The sequence below is a fragment of the Palaemon carinicauda genome, chromosome 9, assembly GCF_036898095.1.
Source record: "Palaemon carinicauda isolate YSFRI2023 chromosome 9, ASM3689809v2, whole genome shotgun sequence".
Classification (NCBI taxonomy): Eukaryota; Metazoa; Arthropoda; class Malacostraca; order Decapoda; family Palaemonidae; genus Palaemon; species Palaemon carinicauda.
This window is the reverse complement of record NC_090733.1, coordinates 144,510,109-144,526,746: the sequence shown is the minus strand read 5'-3', so window position 1 is coordinate 144,526,746 and position 16,638 is coordinate 144,510,109. Positions and strand designations below refer to the sequence as shown.

General features: G+C 38.3%; 1 protein-coding gene across 1 annotated transcript in view; it reads right to left on the bottom strand.

Annotated features, from left to right (window-relative positions):
- Nucleotides 1-4,871: 4,871 nt before the first annotated feature.
- The window catches only part of LOC137647225 (transmembrane protein 184B-like), a 24,895-nt gene continuing 13,128 nt past the window's right edge, over nt 4,872-16,638 (bottom strand). Inside the window, exons 7-9 of the mRNA XM_068380593.1 lie at nt 15,608-15,886; nt 11,762-12,006; nt 4,872-8,319 (exon numbers count right to left, since the gene is read on the bottom strand). Coding sequence (XP_068236694.1) covers nt 11,795-12,006; nt 15,608-15,886 — 491 coding nt within the window. The 3' untranslated portion in view covers nt 4,872-8,319; nt 11,762-11,794. The remainder of the gene's footprint in view (nt 8,320-11,761; nt 12,007-15,607; nt 15,887-16,638) is intronic.

The window sequence follows — 16,638 nt, the reverse complement described above, 5'->3', positions numbered from 1 at the left end:
GATAACACTCGTGTTCAATGTTGTTGTCCAGGGGTGAATGGGAAAGCGTGTTCGGCTTTCCTTTCACATTTGGAAATTGATCCCCATTCTGTGTGCCTCGTGTCGTGGTCGTACCTGTACTCAGAGCGATACATGTAGTGAGTGTATTGAGTGGTCTGAAACCCAATGTGCTCTTATGGCCACGAAGAGGAAAAAGAAAGGAAAAAAGGAACGTTCTTCCTCGAAGAAAGACAGTGGTTCGAGACCTTCGTCGAGCTGTTCTTCGGCAATTCCTTCCCTTCCGTCGATATTGCCATCGCTACAACAGATCAACGAGAGAGAAGGGACTACGCCGATTCGACCGGATTCCCCGTTGTTATCGGCCCCTCCCCTTTAGTGAGTTCGACGCTCATATCCATTCTAGGGAGGTTGGAGGAAAAGATCAACAGGATGAGCGAGTCAACCGCCCCACGTTTCTCACACGTGGTGCGCTCTCACTGGCCACCAGAGCTGCCATCTTGGCCTGCCTACATGTGCACACAGCCTCCCTTTACCGCATGGCAGTCTCGTGGATACTGGGCGCCCCCTCAGTTGCCAGCACCATCTATTAGAGCTGCCTCACAGGCCTCCTTATTGGCTCGCGCTGCTGCGCCGCCATCTTGGCCTGCTGCCTTCTCCAACCCAGCGCCCCCCGCCTCCACCAAACCGGCAACTGTTACCCCATCATCGGAAGCCATCCCCCACCTGCATCGGGGCGACCTTTTCTCGGATCCTTCCCCTTGGGATGAGGAATACTGGGGAGACACTCCAAGGACCCCGTTCAGGTCTCCTACGAAGGATCCTTTGCCGCCTTGGGAAGAGCAAACCCTTCAGTGGATGCCCCCGTCGTCATTCCAGCCTCCTTGCAGGACTATAGGCGAGGGAGAGAAGAAGAGAAGGGGGGAGGAACACACTCTTCGAGGACCCTGGCGCATTCTCCCCCTCCCGCATCGATATTGGTGAACCCCGACCCAAGGAAGAGAAGGCTAGAGGATGCGGCAGGCAGTCGCCAGTCATAAAATTCTTCAAGGGGCTCCCAAGGTTATAGAGGTTCCCTAGAGCATCATGCCTCATCAAGTGGGCGTAGAGCAGAGGCTCCGCCCAGGGCTCATCCTCCCCTTCGTGGACAGGACCTCCGGAGGGGAGAGACTTCGGAGACGATGCCCACTAGTCATCGGAGGGTCTGGCAGAAGAGGACCCTTCGGTGGAAGACTCCTCCTCCTTCTCCAGGGTGTTGGCGCTCATCAGGCACCTCAATAACCTGCCGGAGCCAGCCCCTGTTGTTCCTCCAGGGGAAATTTCTTTGTTGGAGGAGCAGTTTGTCATCCTTCGAGAAGCTCGTCCCCCTATGTCTCTCCCCTTGGCCCCATCTCTGGGCAGAAAGCTGGGGAAGTTGGTGGAATTATGCAACGAGTTGGGGATTGTTGTGAACTGGGAGAAGTCCCAACTATCTCCCTTTACGAGGACAGTGTACCTGGAAATGGACTGGAATTATGCAACGAGTTGGGGATTGTTGTGAACTGGGAGAAGTCCCAACTATCTCCTTTTACGAGGACAGTGTACCTGGAAATGGATTTATGTTCGGCCCAAGCCAAGGCCTTCCCCACGTCAGAGAGGCTCAAACGCCTGGAAGAAGTCGGTCAACCGTTCCTCAGGGGGGAAACGGCCAACCTTCATCAGTGGCAGAGGCTCGTGGGTCACCTGGTGTCCTTGGAAAAGTTGGTCCCTCTGGGCAGGATACGACTACGTCTAATCCAGTGGGACATGAAAAGACTACTGTTAGCTCCTCAGACCAGGGATCGTCCAAAGGAGCTCTCCCTATCGCAGGCATCCAGGGAGGCGCTCCAGTGGTGGCTGGACAAGAAGAATACACTGGCAGGGGTATCCCTCCTGGACACTCCTCCGGAGGTACTACTATTCACGGATGCATCCAAGGAGGGCTGGGGAGCCCACCTTCAGGACAACTTGGTATCGGGTCTGCGGAGCGAGGAGAAGACCCTCCACATAAACGAGCTAGAACTCCTGGCAACGCAGAGGGCCCTACTGACCCTGGCGGACAAAGTCAGCGGCAGAAAAATCTCCCTAATGTCGGACAACTCCACAGTGGTCGCCTATGTCAAGAAGTAGGGCGGTCCGAGGTCCCGTCTTCTACAGGATCTGACAGATGAGATTCTAACCTGGGCCGAGGCAAATGGGACTACCCTGATGGCGAGATTCATTCCAGGAAAAAGAAACGGTGGCAGACGGCTTGAGCAGGAGAGGTCAAGTCCTAGGCACTGAGTGGGCCCTTCATCCAGAAGTAGCAAGGTGGGGGTCTCCCTCCCTGGACCTCTTTGCAACCAGGCTGAACACCAAACTACCAGTGTTTTGCTCCCCAGTCCCAGATCCAACAGCAATCATGGAAGACGCCTTTCAACATCCGTTGGACGGCCTGGATGCCTACGCATTCCCTCCGTTCGGGCTCCTGCGGCAGACCCTAAACAGACTAAGGACTTCCAAAGGGGCTCAGCTGACTCTAATCGTCCCCTGGTGGCTGGAAAAGGAGTGGTTCCCCGACCTACGAGACCTAGCAGTGGCCCAGCCGTAGCCCCTTCCCATCAGAGGAGATCTTCTCAGGCAGCCTCACTTTCTGAAGTTTCACGAGGGGCTCGGAAACCTATCCTTTCACGCGTGGAGGTTATCGAGCGCCTCCTGACGAGGGAAGGATTCTCCCCAAGGGTGGCCTCCCAGATGACGGGCTACCTTCGCTCCTCCTCGAGGGCCATATACCAAGCTAAATGGCTAGGGTTCTACAAGTGGTGCCGGAAGAACGACCGTAAGCCCATAGGAGCCTCCATCCCGACAATAGCAGATTACTTAGTTCACCTACACCTAGATAGGAACATGTCGGTGCCATCCATCAAAGGGGTCAGAGCTGCCTTGGGACATATCGCGTGGTTGAAAGGAATAGACCTGGGTGGTTCCAGGCAACTGTCCTTGCTTATCAAGAGTTTTGAGCAGTCCTGCCCTCCTCACTCTTTGATGGCTCTGTAGTGGGATGTCCTCTTGGTCTTGGACTCCCTCAAGAAACCATCGTTCGAGCCCTTGCGGCAGGCCCTGGACAGAGAATTGACCCTGAAGACTGTTCCTCCTCGCCCTGGCCTCTTCCAAAAGGGTGGCCAAATTGCATGGGCTGGCAGCCAACGTTAGTCACTCCATCGGCTGGAAGGAGGCAATCCTAACCTTTGTGCCTCCCTTCGTAGCCAAGACCCAGAACCCAGCGGTCTCAGATCCAAGGTTCTTGGAGGTGGTGATCCTAGCCATCCCTAAGTCAGATGACTCGGAGGACCTTCTGCTGTGTCCAGTTACGACTCTCGGAAACTACCTGGTATCGACGTCCAGCTTAAGGCCCGCCATGAAACACCTGTTTGTCTCCACGGGCAAAGTGAGGAAGGCGATTTCAAAGAACACTATTTCCTACTGGCTCAGGGAGGTAATTCGAAGGGCAAGCCTGCACCCTAGTCTGCCAGGCCCCATGATATCAGGTCCATCAGTACATCGCCTTTTTTAAGAATATGTCAGTGGCACAAGTTCTTAAATCAGGTGTGTGGAAGAGACAGAACACCTTCACTTCCCATTACCTGAAAGCCTGCTGCTTAGTGTCTCGCGATGAGTACAGACTCGGCCCTAATGTGGTGGCACAACAGGGATTTAATGCCATGACTTGCACACTGTCCAAGGTGGGAGACATGGTGAGTTCCACACCCCCCTCTCCAGCTACATGGCACGTATGACAGTTCTACGTCGATGGATGTCCCCCAACTTAGGTGAGTGTTATTGCAGGTTTCTTGAAGTTTTTTCCCCAACAGGCCTTCCATATCACCCTGTCATCCGCCCCTTCCTCATTTCAGTTCCCACCTCCTAAGCCTAAGTCTCCTGAGAGAGTAGTCCGTGGTTACAATGCTTCGGAGCAAATATCAAATTCTTAGTAATTTGTATTTTTCCTAGCATACTCACCACGGACTACTCTCGAAGGTATGTCCCACCCTACCTACCCCGCTAGATCTTGGAAGTAGCTGGCACTGAGACAACGGTGGCACCTGGTTTGAGTACGAATGGCAACTTTTGCCCTGTCCTTATCAGGTCTGACATGGCCTTCTTCTTGGTGCATTGTGGGTCAAAGACAGTGGAAGGTCGCTTTGGGCAAGGAACATACCCTGGGGCATATTATTGGCCTGAGGCTTTATGCCTCTCACCTGGAATGGAGTCATGGATGGGGGAAAATTTTTCTGGTCGCAAGTTTAAACTAAAGAGTAACTCCTGAGAGAGTAGTCCGTGGTAAGTATGCTAGGAAAAATACAAATTGCTAAGAATTTGACATATATCAGTCGAAAGTGTCCTCTCTCTCTTTTCTTTTTTTAACAGTGTTTATATCGTCTGTCTCTGTCTGTCCAGCATAATTACGCTACACTCTTCTTTTGACAGTATCCACTTATATGTTTTCAAGTTTAAGGTAAATGAATTCATTGTGAAGCCATTTTATTTATTTCATACCTTATAATATATATATATTTTTTTCATATATATATCTATACGCTACATGCTACACATATGCTCTTGTACAACATATCAAGATTATACAATAGTGACAATTTCAACACAATTATTACAAAGTTCAGTTTGAGAAATCACAGAATTACACAAGAAATAAATTTGAATTAGACTTGCTTTTTTTCATTAGAAATCTTCAAAAATAACTTGCAAGTCTATACTACCATTCTCAAGCACGATAGAAAATGCAATGACATTTCAGTGTAAGAGGAATATGATGCCCCATCCCTTCAAAAATTAACTTTAAAAAAAAAAAATAAAACTTTCAAATAAGGCTGTTTAATAACCATACAAAGCTCCTATATGTAAACTTCAGCGTTAACTAAAAAAAAAAATACCATGTATTCAAAAATTTTTGCAGCAAATATAAGAAATACAGTAGCACAATCACAAGTGCACCTTGGCACAAATGCCAATAGCTAAAATAAATTGCTAAAGGGATGCTTCCTTAAAAAAAATAATTATTTTCCATTGGAATAAACGTGAAAGCGATAAAACATGTTACTAATGCAACCTTAAAAGTCAATTATCCTGAGCTTTTAACAAGTGTTTTAACGTAAGTTTATATAAATTAAGTACATTACTAGTGCAATAAAATGGCTGTTCCCAAGTCCTTATTCTTTCTAATAGTTAGGAACATTGCTGCACCTCTCAGGTGGTTTGCAATCATTACAGTTCACTCCTATAACCTCTCAAAGTTTAGCATAAGGAAGGACATTATTCTCCACTTTTGCCCCAAAAAATGTAATACAAATACAGTACCTTGAAAAGCATCAAACAACTCGACAGTAACGTATTCTAAAATCTGAGGAAATGTTACTTTTCAAAGGTGCCGAAGATACTTCTCCAGTTGTGACAGTCGAAACAGTGATTCTATTACAAATTATAATGGTGAAGAGTCCAAAATATATTGATGGTTGCTTGAATCACCTTAAATGAGACTGAAACCATGAAATGAGTTCAGTGACTAGAAATACATGACAGCATGACAACTCGATAGAAATGTGTGAAGTTTTTGATAAAAGACCCATAATATTTTAGCAAAACATTTGTTTTTTTTTATGTAAAATAAAGAATATTAAACAGATTCAGTAATCAGAACAGTTTACTTACAAATACACTGCCATACTGTATACAGTATTTCATTTTTATATAGATTATGATTTTCTTTTAGATATCTGTAGGGTATCTCAGTATAACTATTTCAATTTGAAATATTTTTGTTATACTTGAATTAGAAGTAAACTTAATCTTGCTCCTTTAACAATTGTGACGTGACTATAATTAACATTGTTCTTTTAACTATCAGGTTGTTACAATGCACTTTGAATGTACAAGAGGTCTGTATCATTTGTTAAGGGCAATCACACATGGGTAGAAACATTCACTCATGTACATTATAGTCTATTTTTGTCAAAGATATCTTAAAATATATTACAGTATTTCATCTAGTGACTCTGAAGAAACTAATTGACCTTAAAATAATTTTTTTGTATAAATCATGATTACCAGCATAATAGATACTACACAATTGTATAGTTTGCCATATCAACGGGAATCCCTTAAGTACATCAGCATTAAAAGTAAAAGATTGGCACAAAAAAAAAAATATTTGCTTGTGCATTATTTCACCAAAATAAATCTAATAAACCACAATACAGCAACTGTTCTTGGACATCCATACATACATAATAATTGGCATGACATGTAACTCTTTGGTTTTTAAGATACAGTGTACACTGACCCAGTTTTCTTTTCTCACAAGAAACAAATTCAAGAAATTGTAGGATTTACTTTAATTATTTATAGGAAGTATGCATGAATAATGATGAATAATAATTGGAAGATGATAACATTTGTGACTATATGCTATGTCTAACACACTGCAACAACAATACCCTTTACAGTAGATGGTTACAATAACTGGAAACTGCCAAATATTTCATGATAAATTACAGGTGTTATAAAGGCATGTCTCGTAACCCACACCCCCCCAAAAAAAATTTGAAAACTAAATTCTTGCCAAGTCTTGTGAATAGTAGCAAACCACTTAAGGAAACTAAACTTCCCAACATCAAGAGCAATCATAGTAAATTCCCTGCCAGACCATAACTGAAAATCTGTATAACCTGACCTGCCCAAAAGTAAGTCAACAAGTACATTTAATGATGCTAAATATGGTCAAATTATATACATATTGCACTGAATTCTAAATAAATGAAAATTGCAAATAGAATTTATATAAAAATCATAGTATAATGAAAATTGCTGTAAAAACTGCCATTGCTACCTACTGAGAAATTAGGAATACAGTGTACTTATATAGCCATGATCTTGAAGTGTGACAACACTAAATCTGTGATAAATGTACTTATGCACACATACTGTACAGTACCACCAAGACAGGGAAAGAACTGTATAAGAAAAAAAAAAATAAAACCAGGCCCAACTGGTAAGATTACTTCCTTTGATAAAGCTGAATACGAAAAATATACTGAAACTTTACAATGAATCTATTGAGCTCAATATATATATATAAAAAAAAACCCTGCAGTTAAAAAATCTTGGCTTGTATTGAAACCTTAAATGTCCCATGCAGCCTCATTTCTGATTACATCTAGTTGCTGGTATTATTAGATAGATTCCTGAACTGTAGCGTATAAGATAGCAGAGAACAACATCCAGACACAGCACACTCATTACCCAATATATTTTTATAATCTTAAGAAGATCTCTACAAAAGCTACTCTTTGTGTAGGCTTTAGAGGTCTCTGCAAGAAAATTATTCACCGAGGAACAGCTAAACTTTTTTTTATACATAATTACTGATGTTATGAGCCTTCTAAAACCCCTGATGATTGAAAAAAAAAAAAATTATACAAAACATTTATGCACTGACAGCTCTTTCAAAATACATGTTCAAAAGTTAATCATTTAACATTTGTGACTGGCCTACAGTTCCAATGTCTGGTTATAGCTTGGGTATTTTGTAAACAATTAAGTGTTGATTTTTACTGGACTGTAGGCTTTAAAAATAACAATCACTACTATTAAATACCATTGGTATGAAAACTACCCATTTCAATAAATTACAGCACACTGCGCTTTATCTGTAAGAGAGAGGCCTGTCATAAATAATATATCTATGTATATTCTAAAGCATGCGCAGGATTAATAAGTATAACAGTGCCTTTACAAATTGCTATAATACATAATTCCATTTGCTCTGATACAGAAAAAGGAAAGGCTTTAAGGAATTGCACACTTACTAACCTGCTGCATAAAAGAAATCCTTTATTTCAAATGAATGAATGATGTCAGCAAATGTTGACACTAAAATAATACTCTCAGTGAAAACATTTAAAAATCATTCTTCATCAAACCTGTTTAGCACCTTATGGCATAACACAGCAAAAGGAATGAATCGATAGATAAAAAAGAAGAATCATAAACTTCAAATAAGTTAACAGGACAATATAAAAGAAAATACTGGAACTAAAACTATGCCTTACAACTTTTGCAGAAACAAATATAAGGCTTAAAACAGGCTTGAGGACTTTCCCAGGGTCGCAACTTCTTGAAAAACCAACAAAGGTTTATAGAAATATACTTATTCAATGCTTTCATTTTGTTACCATGTCTCCTCTTCCTGGGAATTTCCAATAGCTACATTTTGATGAAGAACATGTTTACAGTACTGTACTTCTCTACCTGTGGGAGAAAGTGTAAATGAACAAATATGAAAACCAGAATTTTAATATAAAAATTAATTTTATATCCACCTGATATTCATATTGCTTCCTCTCGGGAAACCGTTTAATTAACACACCCATAAAGTTTTCCCATTTTCTTTCCCTTCAAAAAACTTACATGCCCCTGACAAAGGAATTGAACATTCTAGCAGTAAGTGATAAGAGGCCAGGTAAGCATGTTATTACTTGCTAAGCCACAACCTTAGTTGGAAAAGCAGGATGCTTTAAGCCCAGGGGCTCCAAGAGGGAAAATAGCTTAGTGAGGAAAGGAAACAAAGAAAAAGAAAATATTTTAAGAGGAACAAGATTAAAATAAATATCTCCTACAAAAACTTTAACATAACAAGAGGAAAAGAAATAAGATAGAATGAGAAATCAAGAACTGCCACTGCCATGCCAGATAATCTATCCCTTTCAGTTTTGAAGTTGGCATTATCCCTATTCTCTTGGTAAAAAGTTAGTGGGGAGGAGGATGGGATTGTATATGAAAAACATCAGGCCAGTATAGAAATAAGAAAGTAGTTCTAATAACCTTCCCTGATGTTAAATATTCTTCTCAAGATGCTTTTTATCAAAAAGTTTACTCCACCAATATTCTTTTTTTCTTCAAAATAAATACCCTATTGAAGTAATAAAATAATCTAGTAGTTAATGGTAAGTAGCATGCCAAGATTGTCTTTTCAGATTTTCTGTTGCAGTTGCTTCATGTTTGTTGCATTTCAAGTTAGCTTAACTGCTCGATTGGTTAGCCTGGATATAGAAATAGTAAAAAATCTATTAAAATTCTATTTTGATTTATAAAATTTTCTATTTCTATGAACCTCTCCTTCTGTTCATATTGCTGACATTTAAACACACTGTTGTAGGGTGAATAATTTCATGTACAAGAAATGTACCAAGATTAAGACTTACTAACCTGGTCTAGATTACTTCCAACAAGCCACTTTAAAATACAGTTTAGAACATGAGAGTCCAACTGAAGATATTTAAAATGCTGGATTGTCGGTTGCCTCTAAATGATACTTTTGATTGATAACAATCGCATTCCGAATCATTATATAGTTATAAATTAACTGAACCTTGATTACTTGCACCATGCTCCCTGAAACCACTATGGGGCCTAGAGTCCAGCTTTCTTCATAAGCAAACTAGGATTCTTCAATATAATTTTTGGCATAAATAAACCTTAATCACCATTGAGCTGCTGCTAAAACACTTTTTGGAAGCCTATGAGAAATGTCCCTGCCTGGCAAACTGCTGGACTGGGGTTTTAAGACCTGCTAAAGCTCGATAGTTTCTTATAGTGTCTGCAACTTCACCATTCTTGTTTCGCTAAGATTGGGGGGTTTGGGAGAGAGCATGTAAGTCTACTTGCTGAGTTCACCAGCTATTGTCTGGCACCAACAGTCCTAGATTGGGTGCTTATCATATGTATACATGGTCAGTCTAGGGCATTATTAATGTCCCTTGCCTCTGCCATTCATGAGTGACCTTTTAACCTTTAAACAAAGATCTCTCTAAAAGTTAAGATGTAGCTGCACCCCTAATATCATGTGCAAATAATAGAGCCTTTTATTAGGTTTGGATCCAATTTTTCACAAGTTTCTGCGACCCAGTTTTAAACTAAACATGGGATCAAATTTTGGGTCAAAGGGTTATTAGGGACCCTAATCCCACAAATTAAATTAAGGCGATTACCTTTAATACCTGTTCTTTTATCCAAATAAGACATAACGGCTCTTATTGGACAAAGAAACCTATTTTCTGCTGATATGCCTTCATCCAGTTTTAGAGACAGGATGTGAAAAAAATGAGGCAGACTCAGCCTTAAAATAATTTTTTTACTCTGAAGGAAGGTAAAAGTGACAAAATCAGCATTCTCCAAAGCCTACTTTAGACAGTGTGTATAATTCACTAATGAATTTAGCTGAAGCTAATGCCAACAGAAAAAGTGTTCAGTTGCAATATACTTGAGAGAACTTCTTACAGTTCAAAATTTTTATCTTTAAAATACAATAAAACTACATCTATATTCCAGGAAACTGACCTTATTACCAGAGGCCTTATAATATTAAACTAACTAAATATATCCACTAAAATACCTGAAAGGAATATCTAATTCCAGATGCCTGAAGACAGAATTAAGCATGGATCTATAACCCATCAGAATTTAAGGGAATCATGATATGCCATACCATTGACATAAGTATTATAACTGTTTAAAAGCAACTACAGAGAGTGGAGGGATATTAGGATCCAGACTATTCAGTTTACCATCTGCCTTGATCTAGTTGTCATGTAAAGTGAATAGGATTGCAGCATTGCAAGGATTTAGCAGCAGAAGCATCTGAAGTAATTAAAGAACTTGAGGCTCTTGGATTTGTACTGCGCAGCAAACTTTTAGAACCCTTGCTGAAGGAAATCCTATAAACATTAGACTGAACTTGGAGAGTTAAGCTAGGTTTGGCAATTGGGCAGGAAAGACCAGAATCCCTGCTTTTACAGAATATTCACCGGACTACTGAATGAATAATTATCTAAAGCTGGACGCGTGTCATTATCGCCATCATCCCCGCTATAATCAACTAAACTTCTCTTTTGTGGCTTTGCTCTGAACAGTTAAATTAATCAGCACCCATTGAAACATACTTTTTCTTAAGTAGTATCACAAGGGAAACGCACTCTTCACGTTTATTTAAATCCCAGTATTACCCTAGAAATGATATACAAAAGTAATATGGATCATAATCTAGAAACTTTACACTGTAATTGCTACCAAAACTACGTGAGGACATAGTGAACAGTAACTAAACAATATGGGAAACACCTGATCACAACTGATACGACAAACTGAAATGGTCAGAGTATCTGGCATGGCAGTTCTGGGTGTCTTACCACTAGAAGATTCCATTCGTTTCTTAAAAGAATGCATATATTGAAAGGAAAGTAAATGGGAACATTTTTAAATTCAAAAAATCTTATGGGTAAGTAGAGTAAACCAAGCTTCCAAAGAATAATATAATCATGATGATAGATTCATAGAAATAACTAAATATTTCACAGATTTCAAGGAAATAATACATCTCCATAGATCACAAACTGCTACTAAATTTGGGTTTTATATATAAAAAATACTATTCTTATACAAGAAAAACACAAAGGAAAACTTTTCTTTCAGATGCATTTGGAATCCTATTGCAGTCTAAATTACTGCTTGGCTAAAAGAAAAATTTCTCATGATACAGGTACTGGTGAAGTAGATCAACATTTTCCTTCAGAATCAAGCAGTTAAGATGTATTCCAATAATACTTAATCACTGAATTGAAAATTTTGTATTCCAAAGCATTTAGTAATTTTTAAAGCTAGCTCCTTGAAACAAAGCTAGATAATGAACACTTACCTGGTGCCTTTACAATATATATATTTTTTCCCCTCACTGAAATTCATCATCGGAGCTTAATAGCATAGTCTTCTCATTATAAGGTGACCTTCCATTTCCATTGCGTCCTCCGTTCTGAGTACTTCTTGAACCCACACCATTTGCTCCACCTACTGTGTGAGTTCCGTTGTTGCCGTTAGATCTAGGTACTTCATCTGCATCATAGGTGCTTACGGCAGTGTGTCCAGAGCCTCTTGTGGTTCCACCTATATAAATGAACAAAACAAAGTTATTTGGATTCTTTACATATGTTACTTTTCAAACCTCAGATGAAATAAGGTGGGTGACAACATTGTTTTCACACAAGATAAAATAAGATGGCATGGGCAAAAACATCCAACAAAAACTTGTTAAAATTTAGGTATTTAACCAAATCATTACATTACAAAGCCATGCTTGATTTCAAAATAAAACTTTCAAATTTAAAACCATGCCTCTTTAACATTATATAAGAAACTTAATGAGTTACCAGGGGACACTGAATTTCACTAAATTATAGATAACAAAACAAAAACAAAAATAATTGGTTGAAGCAAAAAAAGCAATTACAACAAGCAAAGGGTAACATGCAGTGCCAATTCAAATTCTTAAAGGTAACATTTGAGAGCAAAGGGCTTGTTAAAACCACTAACGAAACTTTTAAATACTACCAATTAGAAATTATTCCAACACCAGAATAATTTAAATTTTTTAAAGCAAAACAAACCATTTACAGCAATTAAATGTACAACAGACTGACATACTCCAACAAAGGTTATTTACATTTACATTTCAAAGGTTACACATTGTAATGATAGCCAACAAACAAGATAAGTAAGCTTAACTCAAACTATTTTACAGGCAAAATACCTGTACAGTATATCTATCCTGTGCACCTATATACACCATTTGAAAGGTCAATATACAAGAATCAAACAAATTTCAAGAGTATCTACTGTATATGAAATGTGTTGAAAACTCACTACTTATAACAAGGCTATCATTAAATATATCGTAAATAGCCAAGCCCATTAGGCACTGAATGGGGACTGCACTTAAATTCCAATTGACACACTAAGATTTAAGTGTTGTAGAAAAAGATGTTAATACCCATACATAAATCAGTCACCATTAACACTTATATCACCTAGATAACTAATCAGAAACAGTGTAAAATATTGCTTAGTTACCAAAGCAGAAGACATACTACACATTGGCAGGAAGAGAAAGTCAGCCACGAAATTATTTGTGCTTGCGAATGCCTATTTTGTGGGAAGTATAGGACTATATAGAATAACATTTTACTACTGTACTTATAGGTAAAAGATAACCATCACCCAATTGAAAGCACAAGAAACAAATGTAAAAGAAAAATAACAATTACAAAAGGTTTGACAAATGCTCTGTTTTGGATAATAGACTGTCAATCATAGACAAAAATGTCAAGTTTTAATAATGTATTAGTCATTCCAAAAACTCCTACTTACTGTATATGACCTTGGAGAAAACCAAAATTATCACTTAAATAGTTTAAAAATAAAATTCAAGAATACTTTTGAAATAACTGACAAAATTACTTTTATAAAATTATACTCGTTCAAATATTTAAGTGCTGTCAACTTGCATGTTAGCTTTTAAGGATCTCTTAACGCCCAGTTAAGCAGTTACAATATGAAACTGCTGAATTCACATTTCATACTAAAAAAGGAAGAAAAAAGGCATCAAATTTCAACTTTGGTGCACTAATGCAAGAAGGTATGCTTTCACAGTATATCATCAAAAGGGATTTATTAACCTTTAAAGGATCCTTTTTTCTTGCACTGTTTACCACCAATGAATGTAGCTTACTGTTGTCAAACATGTCAAATTACTTAATGACATTGACTATTTTTATCAATGTGAATTTTTAGAATAAACAACAATACAATAATTTCTTTAGATAAAGCCAAATTGGAATGCTGTATGTGATAGAGTGAAAATTCCCTTAATAAAAATTTTTGTCATATTCAGTTCTTGGTCTATAAGTCTAATTGAAATATTCTTAACTAAATTACTTGTCAATGAATACTTGTACAGTAAATTGTTTAGAACAATGCAGTGTGGGACAATTCTTTTATCCTGTTGTGTGAAAATCAGAAAATTCACTTTTAATTATGGCACCCTGCTTTATACAAATTCAAATTTGAACGATTACATAAAAAATCCATAAAAACTAATACAAAAGATTTTCCATCCCTCCTGATTAAAAGAAATTGTGGCCATTACGTTATTCCAGTCTCAGTAGATTACCTCTGATATTTTCAAAATGCCATACTTGAAAGTGAAAAATATTCTATATTTTGAAATTATATTCCTTAAGATGTCATATTATTATTAGTCAAATTACAACCATAGTTGAAAAAACAGGATGCCACAAGCCCTAGGGCTAAAAGTTAAGTGGCCCAATGTAAAAGGAAATAAACTATATAAGAGAAGTAATGAATCAATTCAAGATCATAACGTTAAAATAGATCTGTTGCATATAAACTAAGGAGTGTATAAACACTATGAAAAAATTTATGTCAACCTGTTCAACATATGGGCATTTGTAACAAGTCTGAATTTTTCAGTTGCAAGTACCCTGTAATTGAAATTAGGTTTATGATTTGCAAAGCATCAGTATTCTTGAAGTTATTGCATTTAACCACAAGACTTGATACACTGTACATAAACTCATCTTCACAAAAGTCTTGTTAGAGGGACAAGCAGATAACTTTTTTTTCTTCATACCCTAAATGACCCACTACCTGGAAGGAAAACATTCTGAAAACCCACACCACACAGCAGCGATGGTTTGGGTTATTTACAGGGGAACGGGGTTATTCTACAGCGAGATAGAAAACTACTATTTTCAGTTTTATTGTCGAATATCTTCCTTGGTTCAAGAATAGTGAATGAACTCTGAGACGATTCATTGAAATACTAATTTACGTCCCACAGAAACGTGGATTATGCTACTCATGTGGTGTGATGATTGTATACTGTATACTGAACTTATAAATTAAATTAAATTCTGTACTGTATGTTTCTTAATTATTGATGGGTCATAGGAGTTTTTGCAACAACATTATGGAAATGTTAAACAGAGAGAACCTTAATTTTGTCAACCTTCTACACAAAAGTCAGAAATATTATAACCCAATCTCAATACTGTAGTACCACAACCCATACTATCTACAAGCAATTTGAATAAACAATGGCATGAGAATCATCACTTGCTAACATGTAGCGTTTTCGACATTAAAATTCCACCAAATCTATAAAGCAATTCTCTTGTGATTACTTTTCCAATGCCACTGAGAGAAACAGAGAAACACATAAGACCAAGATACTGTAACAGCCTGTAAAATGTCTAAACAGACATGTGAAAGCCCCACCATCTTTACCCAAAAGCAAAAATGAACATGTTTAAGAGGAAGAAAATAAGTATCGATTAAAAATTACTTTTACTTGAATATTTCTATACTTCTACTTAAACATATTCACTTCATCCTTGTAATAAAACGTGTCATCTGCCCAAATTTTGCACCAATACAAATACAAGCAGTTATTTCAGCTTGACTAAGTAGTTAATTAATGAAAAAAGATGGTTGGAAAGAATTTTGAGTAATTGACTCTGGGGTCATATTTCATATGAAAGTTCCTAACTTTTCATGATCATGACAAAATGCTATAAGATGACATGTTTTAAATACATAGGAAAAGTGTTTTAGCATTTGTGATGAGGCAGTTGCCAGTGAAGTGATGGTGCGAGCGTCACTCCCAGGGGCCACACCGTGGTCACGGCACCTTTAGAGGGCGGTGGAGGTAGTTTCACAGGTTGCTGGGACTGTTGTGCAGGTACTGCAGTGGAGATGACACTGAGGCCTGAGCTCACCACTGTGCCACCACCATTACCAACTACACCACTATTGCTTTTAGTTGGAGATGTGGTAGTGGTAATGCTTAAGGCATTAGTGTCTGAGGCCCCAGTGCTGCTGCTGGTACAGGAGACAGGCAAAAGGTCTGGGCGAAGTTCCTCCATATCATGGCTATGAGTAAGCACTTGGGTTGGGCGGCCACCTTCGCCTAACAAAGTTCCATTTTACAAGTTATTTGCTTGAGTAATTAGTACATACATTTCCTTGACATTTTTGTAGAATATAATATCTAAATAAAAAAAAATATGAGAACTTTAATTCTAGCAGAGTACAGGTTTGTTACAAGGAATAAAAAAGAATGAAAAAACAAGCCCAGTTTATGCATGAGAGCACAAACATATCCCAATACACCACTATATACCCCAAGTCACCAGCAACCTACAGTACAATAATACAAGCATCATACCTACAGTACTATAAATCTTATTTTATTAAAAACAGCAGACTTAATTTCAGACATTAGGTATAAAAAACTATAGAAACTTTTAGTTTAAGAGGAAACAGCCTCATGCAAAAAACTACTGAAGTCTGTTAGGTGAAGGGACATATGCATACAGTATTGTAATGTGCTGTACTCTATTTCATTGTATGTTTACAGTAAGTATTTTTCCTTCTTTCAATACGGAAACACTTAACACAGTACTGTACTCCAGGGCAGATTTTATATTACTGCATAAAAGATTCTATATACTGTATATCAAAGCTATCAATACTCTATCAAGTACATCAAAATACCATGCAAATAATGGCCTTGCATAAAACACAGAAGCTTAATTTTTTAATCAGAATATTTTTTTAGATTAACTGCATTGTACAATGATGCACCTTCCACAAAGATTTGGCAACTAGCATACTCGAGCATTGCAGAGGTTAGTTAGAAGGTTACGTTCCCCAACCTTT